Source organism: Ochotona princeps, chromosome 9, assembly GCF_030435755.1.
Source record: "Ochotona princeps isolate mOchPri1 chromosome 9, mOchPri1.hap1, whole genome shotgun sequence".
In the NCBI taxonomy this organism is placed as follows: Eukaryota; Metazoa; Chordata; class Mammalia; order Lagomorpha; family Ochotonidae; genus Ochotona; species Ochotona princeps.
This window is the reverse complement of record NC_080840.1, coordinates 62,713,824-62,728,398: the sequence shown is the minus strand read 5'-3', so window position 1 is coordinate 62,728,398 and position 14,575 is coordinate 62,713,824. Positions and strand designations below refer to the sequence as shown.

General features: G+C 35.3%; 1 protein-coding gene across 2 annotated transcripts in view; it reads left to right on the top strand.

Annotated features, from left to right (window-relative positions):
* Positions 1 to 14,575, top strand: part of IL7 (interleukin 7) — a 40,043-nt gene that overhangs the window by 3,605 nt on the left and 21,863 nt on the right. For both annotated transcript variants that reach the window (XM_058668758.1, XM_058668759.1), the window contains exon 2: positions 2,561 to 2,697. In XM_058668758.1, coding sequence (XP_058524741.1) covers positions 2,561 to 2,697 — 137 coding nt within the window. The remainder of the gene's footprint in view (positions 1 to 2,560; positions 2,698 to 14,575) is intronic.

Here is a 14,575-nt window from a genome sequence, read left to right as displayed (position 1 = left end):
TTCATTCAAAATGTCAATGTGATTGCATTGTTTCAAATTATTATGATCATTTCTGATCAAAGCTGGGTGCTGTAACAAATCAAACAGCATTCAGACCTGGCACCTATCTGTGTATTAATAAACATCAAATGTCAAGACTGCCTATAGGTATCAAATAAGTCACTATCTCCTTATACACGGTGAATCCATCTCCCGCCCCTCCCCGGCCACTTTAAACACAGGCAGTATATTCCAGGATGTCCAAGTGTGCAATGGCAGTGATACCTAAAGCCTCAGTTAGTACTCAACTCTGTACACTCATGTACTAGATTTTTCAGTCTTCAGGAATTACTTAAAATGTACCGTGGCCACAACTACTGTTAATTGAAGTATAAGAATAAAACCAGCATGAATTTTCTTTCCCATTTACAAGTTCACATATAGAAAATTTGTAATTCTTAGCAACCTAAGCATATGTTCTTTTTTGTTTTTGTTTCTTACTAAATAGATGGTTTTTTTCCTTTTCACATAAAGGAGGCACATTATGGCTTCTTTTTGGCATATGTGAATTATCAATATCACTAGTTGTGAGCTTTGTCATTACTAAGTAAAATAAGGGTTACTTTAACACAAAGCACTACAATATCACTATTAGTGATATGATAACTGCTAAGTGATTAGCAGGCAGATAGTGTATACAGTGTGGATACAAGAAATAAAAAGAAGATTCACAGAGTGGGATGTAGTGGGACAGCGAAATTTCTTCATTGCACTTCAGAATGGCATACAATATAAAATTTGAGATATTATTGGAATTTTCCATTGAATATTTTGGGATCAAAAATATGTAACCTGATAACCAAGGACACATAATAGTTACTCAATTAAAGGTAAGTAGCATTATTTTTATTAATCTGTTAATTCTTGTTTGTTGTTTATATAAGCAATAAATCACAGAGCTGTGAATAAATTCCATGTCTCACTCCTGGGTTTTGTTTCTCTGACAACATCAAATGTCAGTGATAGCCTAATTAATTCTATTTGTAGAAATACATGCTATTAATATTATCTATTTACTAAGGACTGTTTCCAACTCCAACTTCTTATGTGACAGATTATATGCTGCACGATGCATTATATGGAACTTTCTGATATTATTGTCACAATATTCTTTCCTTGCATCTGAAAGGGTGCTGCTTGTACTCTCAATCAATCTTGTGAAATGTTTTTCACTCAACAACTAAGTAAAAATTCACTTGGGAAATTTATAGGGAATATATTGTCAGCATTACTCAGAGTTTACGGAAAGATTCGAATAAAGTATGATGTTAACATATGAAGAAACAGATTCCCATATAACCTGATTTTTATGTTTTTGGGAGTTAGTGGCTTTCTGTCACTGTACATTCACCGACTGAAATGATCCCATTTATAATTTAATTATTTTTTGTTACAATAGGGTCTTTAGATGGGAAGCTTATCAAAGCAGATGTAAGTCATTAGTTAACAAGGGTATAGATTTATTTTTTGGGCTCTTTGAACATGGAAAGAAACTGGACAGAGCTATGCTTGAAAACAGTTATATGACTTTGAACACATAGAAAAAGAAACTAATGAAAGGATTGAAAGGAGGACTCCCAATACACAATACATTTTCAATGATTTTGTGCTAAAAATGTCTATGATTTGAAAAGAACATAATCATAGCAGTTTTATGGAAACAGACTTTTCTAATTGTTGCCTCTAGAATGTAATTGGACATTTTGAATACCATCAAATCCATGTTGTAATTATACTTCCTAAAATGTCAAACTATGTCAGTTTAGAAAAAAAGATGTTAGTACCACTTTGTACAAACATAGTAATACCTCTTTGTACTTTGTAGATGTCTTTTCCTGGAGGGACCTTCAACAGAAATACCAGTTGTATAAACTGTTATCATAGCTTGAAGTTTCTGTGAGAAGCAGAGTCTATGAGTTCATCATACCTGTTCTGCGCTTTTTCAAAGAATGATTTCTTTTTTATAGAGATTTATTTTATTTTTTTAATCGAAACATCATATATACAGAGAGGAGGAGAGACAGAGAGGAAGATCTTCCATCTGATGATTCACTCCCCAAGTGGCTACAACAGCCAGAGCTGAACCGAACTTATCTGAAGGCAGGATCCTGGAGCCTCCACTGGGCCTGCTGTGCGAGTACAGGGTCCCAAGGCTTTGGGCCATCCTGGACTGCTTTCCCAGGCCACAAGCAGGGAGCTGGATGGGAAGTGGAGCTGCCAGGATACGAACCGGCGCCCATATGGGATACTGGCGCGTGCAAGGTGAGGACCCCAGCCTCTAGGCCACTGTGCTGGGTCCACAAAGAATTTCTACATAAAAAGTCAAAAAGCCTTAAACCAGCAAATGCTATTCCCTTTGGTGCTTATAAAATTCTGATTTTTAAGACTCTTCTTTACCTAAAAGCTAAAAATTCATCTTAAAATACGGAAATAAGTGATCAAGTCCTCTGAAAATGCAGTCTATACAGTCAATGTAATATAACGTAATGATTAGCTGATTCTTACTTACTGTTTCATTCAGTTTCTTTTAGGTATATCTTTGGAATTCCTCCTTTGATCCTTGTTCTGTTGCCAGTGACATCACCTAATTGTGATATAGAAAAAATTAAAGGCGGCCAAGTATATGAAAATGTTCTGTTAATCAGCATCAATGAATTGGTATGTGCTTATTGGTTTTCCTCACATTTTCACTCACTGGGAAAGTTAGAAATATACTTTTCGTAGGCGATTTTATAATTAAGTTTACATCTATATTTCTTGACAAATAATGGGCTACAGAATAAAATGTAATGTGATATTATGTAGTTTTAGCATCAAATGTTCTTTAATTATTTCCTGAACCAAAGGCTTCCCAGTATTCATTTCAGCACTATTGTTTTTCACTATCAAATTTATTATAAAGATATTCTATCATCATTACCTAGATGTCCTCACCATTCATGTAGTACATTAGTCCCTGAAGATGCATAACTTTAGGAAAGAAAACATAGTAATACATAACACTTAAAAATTACGACAACCAGATGTTTGTTGTTATGGTATCTGAATGTGTGTATTTGTGTGTATTTGTGTGTGTGTGTGTGTGTGTGGTACACATTTAATTTTCTGTTAACTTTTAATGCTGTGGACCAAGTTTCCAGTTAAAACATTTCACATTTTGTTTTACAGAAAATGTATGCAAAAAGTAGAGCATTTGCTATTACTCCCCTTTCCCCTGCAGTTTCCCGTTATTATAATTTTGCTTTACTGTGACACATTTGTTACTATTGTTGAACTAACATTGATACATTATCATTAAAGTCTGTAATTGACATTAAAATTTAATACTTGTGTGAATCAGCTTTGCCAGTTTTGATGCATGTATAGCACCATCCCTCAGTGTGTATGTATCATATAGAATAGTTTTTCTGCGTTAAAACCATTAAGATCTACTGATTCATTTTTCCTTTCATCTCCTTGAACTATTGGCCACCGCAATGTATGTTGTCTCTATAGTTTTGCCTTCTTAGCATGTTGTACAATCTGAAGCATGTAATATGACCACTTTGGACTTGATTTTTTTCCCTTTGTAAAGTGTACCAAGAGTTCTTCCCAGACTCTTGCACTTTGGTAATTCATTTTTTATTGATGCTGAATTATATTTTATTGATGCTGAATCATATTTCTTTGAAGGCATAAGCCACATTTTATTATCTGATCACTGATTGGTCACAATGTGTCTCATTGGCTGGCAATTTCTAGAAATTAAGAATAAATCTTCTATTAACACTAATGTTCAGGCTTATGTGGATGTAAATTTTAACCTCATTTGAGTAAATACATAGGGCCATGATTGATGGATTAGAGAGTAAAACTATGTTTAACTTAATTTTACACTTGATCTTAGCCAAAAGGCTGAGAAACGATTTTAACTTAATACTCTGCCAAACCATCTTTCAACGTGGTTAGAGCCTTTTACATTTTCACAATAAATGAATGATATCCTAAAATGCTTCCAATTTGACAGCATTTTGTGTAGTTACTGTTTTAGATTTAGGCTAATTTAGTAGGTATCTCATAGAATCTTTGCTGTTTTAAATTGCAATTACATAATGACATCTGATGATGAACATTATTCAGATTCTTATTTTTGTCTGCCTATCCTCTATGATTAGTTACATAAGCTCACAGCTGACATCTTAACAATATTGGTCCATGATCATGTGATAGGACACATTTCACTTAGTGGATTCATCTAATCACAGTTTAGTGCTTTTCTTTGTATAAAGCCTGTACATATTTTGTTAGACATTCTAATTATTCTCTATATTATAGTAATTATAGGTGATGTATTTTTATTATTATTGCTGTTTACCAGTGCACAGGAAAGCAGTTGATGTTTGTATATTAATCTTCTATTCTATTACCATTAACATGGTCATTTATTAGTTTCTGAATTTTTATATTATTGCTGAATTTGGGGGATTTTCTACAGAGATTATCATGTCATTTGCAGAAGTTAACTTTTACTAAGGTTTAGTAGCTGTTTCAATATAATGTGATGTATTATTTTGATAGTCCTTCTCATCAGACTGAGGTCTCAAATAGCAAAGAAAAATTCTCTCAAATGTTCAGAAGTTTGAATACATTATCTAATATGTCCACTTATTCCTATACTTAACCTGTTCACTACATTGTATCTTCCTCCTACTTACACTGAAGTGGTGTGGCATCTTGGGATTTCAGTGTTATACCACTTGAAAGACAAAAAAAGAGTATACACTAAATGGTAAATGTTATGTTTTATAATTCATACTGTTCTTGACACTATTTTAATTAAATAATGCTATATTAATATAATAATGTTTCTTATTTTTTTATTTTAATGTAGGAAATCCAAATAATATTAAACATATGAAGGGACTTCAAATAGTTCATGGAAAAATGAAATTATATGATAACTTCACTTTGGCAGAACAGGGGCTTAAAAGTTATGCATAGTTTTTCATTTTTTGCATTTCCATGAAATCTTTCAAAATTTTTTATGCAGATATAAACATCTAACTATATGTTGTAAAACTGAAAATAAAATAATGCTGTTGGGAATTTTGATGAAGTTTATCCAACAGATCTGCAGCAATTCTTTTCTCTAGAAATATAGAAGAGCTTATCTATTATATGTAACAATAAAAAGAACATCAATGACAATGAAATACTTTTTACTTTTGAAAGATTTATTTATACCTACTGGAAAGGCAGATTTACAAAGAGAACGAGAGCAAACACAAATAGAAAGATCTTCCATCTGCTGGTTCACTCCCCACATGGCCACAATGGCTAGAACTGAGAAGATCCAAAGCCAGGAGCTAAGAGCTGCTTTTGGGACTCCCACACAGGTGCAGGATCCCAAGTGTTTGGGCCATTTCCACTGCTTTCCCAGGGCACACGTAGGGAGCTGGATGGGAAGTGGAGCACCCAGGGTACAAACCAGCACCCACATGGAATCCCTGTGCTTGCTAGAAGAGGATTAACCAGTTGAGCCATCATGTTGGGATCACTAAAACATTCTTTTTTAAAAGCAAAGATTTATGGCAAACAACTTCCAATGACAGATACCTGAGATACCTAGATCCCATATTGGAGTATTTGACCTTTGAGTCTTGTCTCCCCTTCTGATTGCAGTTCACTGTTAATGTGTACTGCTTGAAGTAGCAAGTGAAGGCTCAAATTATTAAGTCCCTGACACCCAGATGGGAACCAGGCTATTGGTTTTGACCGGAAACTCTTGTGAGAATTTGGGGAATTCTCTTTTTGGCTTTTAAATAAAATGAAAATATGCAACTATCAAAAAGTAAAGAATTGAGAGTGAAAAAACAAATCTATGCATTTGGGCTCAACTGATTTTGAATTAGAGTACTACTGCAATTCCATGAAGAAAATATTTCTTTTATGTAGTCATATATATATAATAGAATTTACATGTACCATATAAGCATCAACAAACAAGGAGTTATTTCCCTTCTTAGAGAGAGATCAGGTAAATTCTCATTCAGACAAGGTGTTTGAATCTTGAAATAAAGATGGGTATTACTCACAGGGACTAAAGACTAAGAGATGGCTCATGAAAACAACCATAAGTAGGAAACCAACATTTTGATACAGTTGCACTGTAGGATGCAAGATGAGAATCAAGTCCTCACAGGAGGCCTGGACACCTGGTTGTCATGTCCATCAGGAAAATGAGTTTGGGCATTTTTTGGGGGGGTCACTGAGGAATTTTTTGGTAAGGGAGAGGATTAGGATGAAGGAACACTGAATGTTGATGCCATAACACCAAAACCCTTAGTTTACGTTCACTGCTGTACCCTGATAAACTAGAATTCTCAAGAAATCTTTGACAAGTGCAAAATAAAATGACACAATCATATTTTTAATCGTATAGGATATTCTGTAAACTACATAGATGATTTGTGGGATAAAACTGGAAAGGAAACAGTCAGAAATAGCTTCACTAATGGAGGAGAAAATGGTTGCTAGGCATGCACCAAGACTTCCAGATTGACGATGCTTCAGAAGGCATGCTGAAACGCAGACTCCCGTGTCTCACCCATACAGCTTCCTAGTTTTGAGGAATTTTAGTGATCTGGGAAATTCACTGGATAACTTGTGGATTTTTTTTTACTGTGTCATATGGAAAAAAATTATAAGCTTGAAGGAAATACACTATAGTATCCCGATTTTTGCTTCGTATCTCGGTTTTGTTGTATGTACCAAGCGAAAAATGTTATGGTTTATTCTGGATCCTGAAGCTATGAGTGTATTTGTTTTCCATGATTTGTCTCAATGATACTTACAAAATAGAAATAATGTAAAGAAAAAATAGTCCAAAACATAAATTTAATGAGCAATTTTTTATATATTTCAGAATTCATGTGTACATATTGATTCTAAAGACAAAGAAATCTCCTGCAATATTAAAATTATTTTTTTCAGTGATGCCCTTGTTGGGATTACTTTGCAGAGTAACAGTTCTTTTTTTTTAATTAATTACATTTCATTTTGTGACACAGTTTCATAAGCTCTGGGATTCCCCAACCCCTCCCCATGCCCTCCCCCCATGGTGGATTCCTCCACCTTGTTGTAGTGTTACAGTTCAAATCCAATCAAGATTCTTTCTTTGCAAGCATATACCAAGCATAGAGTCAAGCATCTCACTGTACAGATATATTCAACGGTTTCTTGGGGAGACCATCTCTGGTCTGAAGGCAGAGCTGGCAGAATATGATCCCAACCAATTAAAAAACACGACATAACGTCAGCAACAATTTACAACATTATGGAATTATTTCACATGGTACTGAGTAACAAATATGCTATAAAATGCAAGTTATTAACCACATCCTGTGACTACTTCATTGACATTTCAATTTTAGTTTATATACAACTGGCTTCTATACACACCTTAAAATGGCTATAGGCTACTATTCAGCTGTCTCATGTCTATTTTCATTTTAGTATTTAGCAGTTTGTAGTGTTAAAGCATAATTTCTACTGAACTTGGCAGATTTTAGGATAGTCTAAACTGGCTTATAACTCTAACAAGGCATATGTCAATAGTTGAGGTACAAAACAGTTTTAAGAGGGATGTGCAGAGAAATCCTCAATGCCTTGGTGAGGAGTAATTTATCTTTGTGTCCTACCTAGTCAGGTATATGTGAGTCCAAGCTGACCGTTTCCTGTCTGGTTCTAAGCTTTCTTTGTTGTTCTCTGGCTATTCCAATTTTTTTTTTTGGTGGTGGGGGGCACTCCGGAGCGACCCTGATGGTCATTACAAGAGAGGGTGGGGATCCAAAGTTGGAACTAAGTAAGGAACAGAGAAAGCTCCTCTCCTGAGTCCCAAAGGGAGTTTACTGTTCTTCTGTTTCTGAGGTCCACTCAGGGCTCCCGGCTATTGTTCCAATGACATTAGATCCTGCGAGGAAGGATCTGGGCTTCTTTCATCCCATGTGGGAGATTAGAGAGGGAGTGGATGACCTCAGAGTTCTTGGCCTATGAGGGCAGTCCAATTCCCAGTGGTCTCCTTAGCAGCTGGGATATAGCCCTTGGTGCCCATACTGATTGTCCTTGGTGAGGATGCGTGAGTCTCCAGGGTTGAAGAGTAACAGCTCTTGAATAGTGACACTCACGAAAGATCAGAAATCCTAAACTGTTAACTTAAATATTAGCAGGCATTGTGACCTTGGATATCTCATGTGGTCTTTTTGAGATTTTGTAAGATGTGCAAATTGAATATTTTAAATTTATACATTTTAGTGCTCAATTTTTTTAGGAGAAAATACATTTCATTCCTTCCTTGCTTCCTTTCTTCCTGTCTTCCTTTCCTTTCATGATTGCCTGCATTAATTATTTCCCTCCTTTAACAAATATTTACTGATCTACTACATGCAGTGTTCCATGTCAGCATTAAAGGAGGGGGACAAATAAGAAAAAGGCCAAAGGACATATAACCAATAACTGGAGAAACATTCACTCACTGCCATCCTATATAGCTATAAGTAAATGCTTGGAGAAGAAAGAATTCTTTCTACTTCCAGTATTCTTGCCACTCTCACCAAACATCATTAGGCTACAGTTGCATGGATTTGTTTTAGGACTTTCTGATTCTGTTCATTGAGTCATATATCTATTCTGGGCTAGTACCACACTGTCTTTATTATTCTCTGGAATAAGTTTTTTTTAAAAAAAAAAAAAAGAAAAAGATTTATTTATTTTTATGGGAAAGGTGGATATACATAGAGGAGGAGAGACAGAGAGGAAGATCTTCCATCCAATGATTCACTCCCCAAGTGAGCGCAACGGCCGGTGCTGTGCCAATCCAAAGCCAGGAACCAGGAACCTCCTCCAGGTCTCCCACACGGGTGCAGGAACCCAAAGCTTTGGGCTGTCCTCAACTGCTTTCCCAGGCCACAAGCAGGGAGCTGGATGGGAAGTGGAGCTGCCGGGATTAGAACCAGTGCCCATATGGGATACTGGCACGTTCAGGTCAAGGACTTTAGCCGCTAGGCCATGCCGCCAGGCCCTGGAATAAGTTTTGAAATCGGAAGTGAGAATTGTTCTACACTGTCATTTACTTTCTAGATTGTTCTGGTTATTTCAGGCACACTGAAATTCCAAATAAATTTTAGAATCAGCTTCTTGTTTCTACAAAGAAGTTAGCTGCAAATCTGATAGGAATTATATTGCACCTATAAATCAATTTGTACATTATCATATTCTAAATAATGCTTCTGAATCATAAACATGGGTATTTCCCATCTATTTATATATTCTTTATAGTATTTTAGCAGTGTTTTGTACTTACTTTGCTAAATATTTCTATTTTGTTTTTATATTATTACAAAAAGAATTGTTTTCTTCATTTTATTTTTAAATCATCTATGCTCAGTAACTCTGTACTCATTGCAAACTTCTTTAGGTTTATTTTCCATACTAGTAACTGAGACTCCTGAAGTAGATTTTAGGTTTGATTCATCATTGTGTCATGCAGAATGCTCAGCAGAATATCCCTACATAATACGGCTTTTTCAAATATTTGGTAAATATTATATAAATTTTAAATTAATAAGAAACTAATGAGAACCAATAATTTATTTTAAATACTCTAGGAAATTTTATTTTGTATGCTTGCTTAGAAATTAGTTAGCAAACAAATTTCAGATAACCTCCGATATCTAATATTGGAATTTCAAGTTTCAAACATTGTTTTAACCATTAAACATTTTGCAAAAGAGAGAGACATTATTTCATAGAAATCTAGCTCACAGGACTGAACTATGTAACTGTTAGTCAACAGAACTGAGGCTGTTTCAAAATACTTACATAAATGCTGCTACACACATTTTTTCCCCAAGACTGACTCAATCCAATTACAAACACATGAAGAGATTTCCTGTTTAAGTTCTGAATTTACAAAGATCTAATGACTAATAGTTTGTAATCAAATTTTACAACTTTGAATGTCTTTAATTCTGAGTCCACTTCTATTCTAGAGACGTTCAAATTCATTCACTTCTGTATTTGTACCAGCTCTCAAATAGCCTTAGGTCTACCTCTATTCAGTGAACTCTAGAGCATTTTACTTCAAGTATCGAAAACAATATTTACTCATATGGATTGTAGTGAACTAAATATCTTAGCTTGTAGTCTGCTCTTACTTCTGTACGCTCTAAAGTAATAACGTTAACATTTACCCTTTTGATCCCGCAGCCTGAAATCATCCTTGAGACCTTACTTCTTCACTTCATATCCCCAAATACTGTAATTTAGTGTATTTCCTTTTTGCTTGTTTAAACCATTTACTATTGTCTTCTGCTAATGCATCTTCATTCAGGTACTTACCAAATTTCACTGGGATTTTTTTCTTTAGCCCACAGCGGGCCACTGGCTAATTCCCTTGTCTCCCATGTACACCTCTCCTCTTCATTGTCACTAGAACTATCTTTCTGAAATTCAAATTTGATATTTCTCTCTCTTTTTCAAACTGTATAATATTGTAAAAGTTCTGTTTCAAACGCCTATCAGGATTTGGTCTTATAGCTGATGAGTTAACTAACAGAGGTTGCTGCATAAAGGTCAAATTCTAGTCAAATACTGTTTCAAAACGTTTAAATATACTATGCCAAAACAAGTGTAAATAGTAGTAAAATAATCTAAATTGATCTCAATAAAATTTAATTAGGTGGTTATTAAATCAAGTTTTACTAGAATGTAAGCCACAGTATCTGTATATATAATAGAGCAGCATGACTGAATCAGTAATAATTTAACATGTTAAGTTGCCTTTTAAAAGGTGAATCTCTTTATTGTAAAAGTAACATGTTAAGTTATAAAAATGTACCTATTAAAAGAGATTATTTGAGTGCACTTAAAATAGCCATGTAACTACAGCTGGGGCTGGAGTTGTGGTGCAGAGTTAATCCAGTGGCTGCAGAGCCAGCATCCCATATGGACACCCATTTGAGTGTTAGCTGTTCCACTTCTCATCCAGCACTTTGCTTGTGGCCTGGGAAAGCAATGGAGGATGGCCCAGGGCCTTGGGCTCCTGCACCCATGTGGGAGACCTGGAAGAAGCTCCTGGATCTTGGCTTTGGATTGGCTCAGTTTCAGCCTATTACAGTCATTTGGAGAGTGAACCAGCAGCTGGAGAATCTCTCTCTCTCTAACTCTGCTTTTCAATAAAAATAAATAAATCTTTTTGACAGATGGATATAATTATATATTATCTATAAGAAGCCCACTTCAAATATAAAGATACACACTGTTTAAATATAAAGGAATGGAGGTAGGTGCTGTTGCACATTATATTAAGCTGCTCCTTGGGGTGCCTGCATCCTATATGGCAGTGTCTGAAATCATGTCCTGCCTCTGCCTCTGTTTCTGATCAGCTTTCAGCTAATATGCCTGCAAAGCAGCAGTGATGGCTCAGGCACTGAGTCTGACACCAACTAAGGTGGGAAACCTAAGTACAGTTTACTAGCCTTGGCAGCTGCAGGCATCTACGGTGTGAACCAATGGACAGAAAAAAATATCTTTCTCTCTCTCTCCCTCCCTCCCTCTCTACCTGTATATCTTTTAAATAAATATAAATACATTCTATTTTACATTTTTAAAAAGAAATCTATAGTGATCTACTATAGTAACACTAATCAAATTCAGAATACCTATGTTTATTTTAGCCAAAGTTATCTTCAAGACAAGGAAGGTTATCAGCAATGAAGCTAGGCATTATATAATAAAAATAGTGTCAGTTGTAGCAGACATAGAATATTTAGTGTGTACATGCCTAACAACAGCATCAAAATCTGTGAGGCAAAACTGATTACAGGAACAAATAAATAAATCCACTATTATATCTGATAACACTTCATCATTCTTGTTAAATAATTGACAGACTCAGCAAACAGAAAATCAGTAACAATAACCATTGAAGTAAAAAGTACCATAAATCAACTGAATCTAATTGACATTTATAAATTATTTCATCCAACAGTGGCACAATATATATTTCATCACCTCCTATGGAATGGTCAGCAAGTACATTCTTATATAAAACACACTTCTAACAATATTTTAAAGTAGAAATCCTACAAAGTATGCTTTCGATCCAAAATATAATAAAATTAGATACTGATAGCTTGAAGATAGAGGGACAGGGCAGATATTATGACACAGTGGTTTAAGCTGCTGCCTGTGACTGGCATCCCTTATCAGAGCTGGCTGCTCCACTTCAAAACCAACTCCCAGCTAATGCACCTGGGAAAGCAGCAGAAGGTGGTCCATGTGTTCGAGCCCATGCACCCATATGGGAGACCTGGAAGAAGATCCTGGCTCCTGGATTTAGCCTGGTTCAGCTCTAACTGTTGTAGCCATTTGGGGAATGAACCAATACTTAGAAGATCACCCTACCTATCCATGTCTGTCTGTCTGTCTGTCTTTCTCTTTCTTTCTTTCTTCTTTCCTTCCTTCCTTCCTTCATGTTCTTTCTTTGTGTAACTCCACCTTGAAGATAAATAACTTATTTTTAAAAAGATAGATGGAAAATTCCCAAGTATTTAGAGATTCCACATATTATTTTTAGATAATATAGTTCAGTTTTATATATATATATAAATATATATATTCAGTTAGATAATATATATTTATATATATATATTCAGTTAGATAATACATAGTTCAGTAAAACTGATGAACTTCTAAACATGCTAAGGAATCAACTAGGAAGGCACAAAAGACTAATGTTCATGAAACGGGATTTGATTCTATGGATATTAATGTGAGAGGGCCTATCAGTACTAATTCCAAAGAAATAGTGCTATGACGGCTAGTTGTACACGTCAATTTGGCTAGGCTATACTACCAGTTTGTTTGTTCAATGATCAGTCTAGATATCTGTGTTAAGTCATTCTTTAGATGTTCTTACTATTTAAATTCATAGATTATGAGTTCAGGAAAGTTATTCTCCACAATGTAAGTGCTTTCCATTTAGTATGGATCAGATGTTTATGTCAGCTCACACTTCACTAGGTAATGCACTAATTCTCAGTGTGATGCTATTGCAACATAGATCTTTGGGAGGCAAATGGGTTAAAGTGAGGTCATGAGATTAGAGAGCATGGTGGGATTTTGTACTTTTATAAAAACAGGAAGACGCGCAAGGTTCTTCTCTCCAACACGTAAGGCACAGCTAAAAGAAGGCCATTTGAAAGCCAGAAAAAGGGCCCACACCGGAAACCCAATCAGTCAGCCTTTTGGTTTTAGATTTCCCCATCTCCAGAATTATGAAAACTAAATTCATCCTATTTAAGTCACTTAGTCTATGGTATTATGCTGTAGATACCTAACAGATCTCATTCCATTGATTGAATATTTTTTCATAAAGTTCTCCAAAGAAAAAGGAAATCTACCTCCAGACTGCCATCAGTCCCAAGACAGTAAGATGAGCTCTGTGCTGGGTCTGCATACCACTGGTCCATCCTGTGAATTTTGAACTTGTTAGCCCTAACATTTTATGGATATTCCCTTAAGTAAATACACACACATGCACACATACAAATATATATTCCATTAGATATTCTACCAAATTTTTCTAATATATATAAGAAATATAAATAAGAAATCTATGTCCACAGATTGGATGGTATAGATGAATTTGACAAATTTTGAGACACAAACTGCAGAATCCCACACAAAAAGAAATAGGTCGGGCTCGGCGGCGTGGCCTAGTGGCTAAGGTCCTCGCCTTGATCCCATATGGCCGCTGGTTCTGGTCCCGGCAGCTCCACTTCCTCTCTATCTCTCCTCCTCTCAGTACATCTGACTTTGTAATAAAAATAAAATAAATCTTAAAAAAAAAAAAGAAAAGAAATAGGTCATCTTGATAGGTGTTAATCTTCTAAAAAAAAATTGAATTGGGCAGCTATTTGGCCTAACAGTGGAGACATTTCTATCCCATAGTACAATACCTGGATTAAGTTCCAGTTCAGCTGCCATTTCAATTTCTGAGCAATGTGTGTGTGTATGAGATAGAAGGGATGGCTTATGTAACTATGATCCTGCCTTCATGTGAGAGATGTGAATTAAGTTCCAAACTCCAGCTCTAGCTGAGATGTTGCAGACATGTTAGGAGCGAACCAGTGCATAAGGAACCTCTCGTTCTCTCATTCTCATTTCCTGTCTCCATCCCTCCTTCTCCCTCTTAAATAATTTTCTAAAAAGAGCAAAAAGGATAAATTTACTTAAGAAACAACTTTCCAAATCCCAAAGTAATACACCTAGGTTATTTCACTGGAGAACTAGACCAGGCATTTGACAGAAAAAGAAAATGATGGCAATTTTTTTTTTAGAAATTAAAAACAAAAGGAAAAATTTTTAATTTGTTCTGTGAGACCAGTATTGTTATCCTAATGCCAAAATAAGACAAAACAATTGCAGGAAGGAAAATTTCAGGTGCATCTTTCCAAAGAGCATAAATTAAAAAGAGAACCTAAATAAAACATTA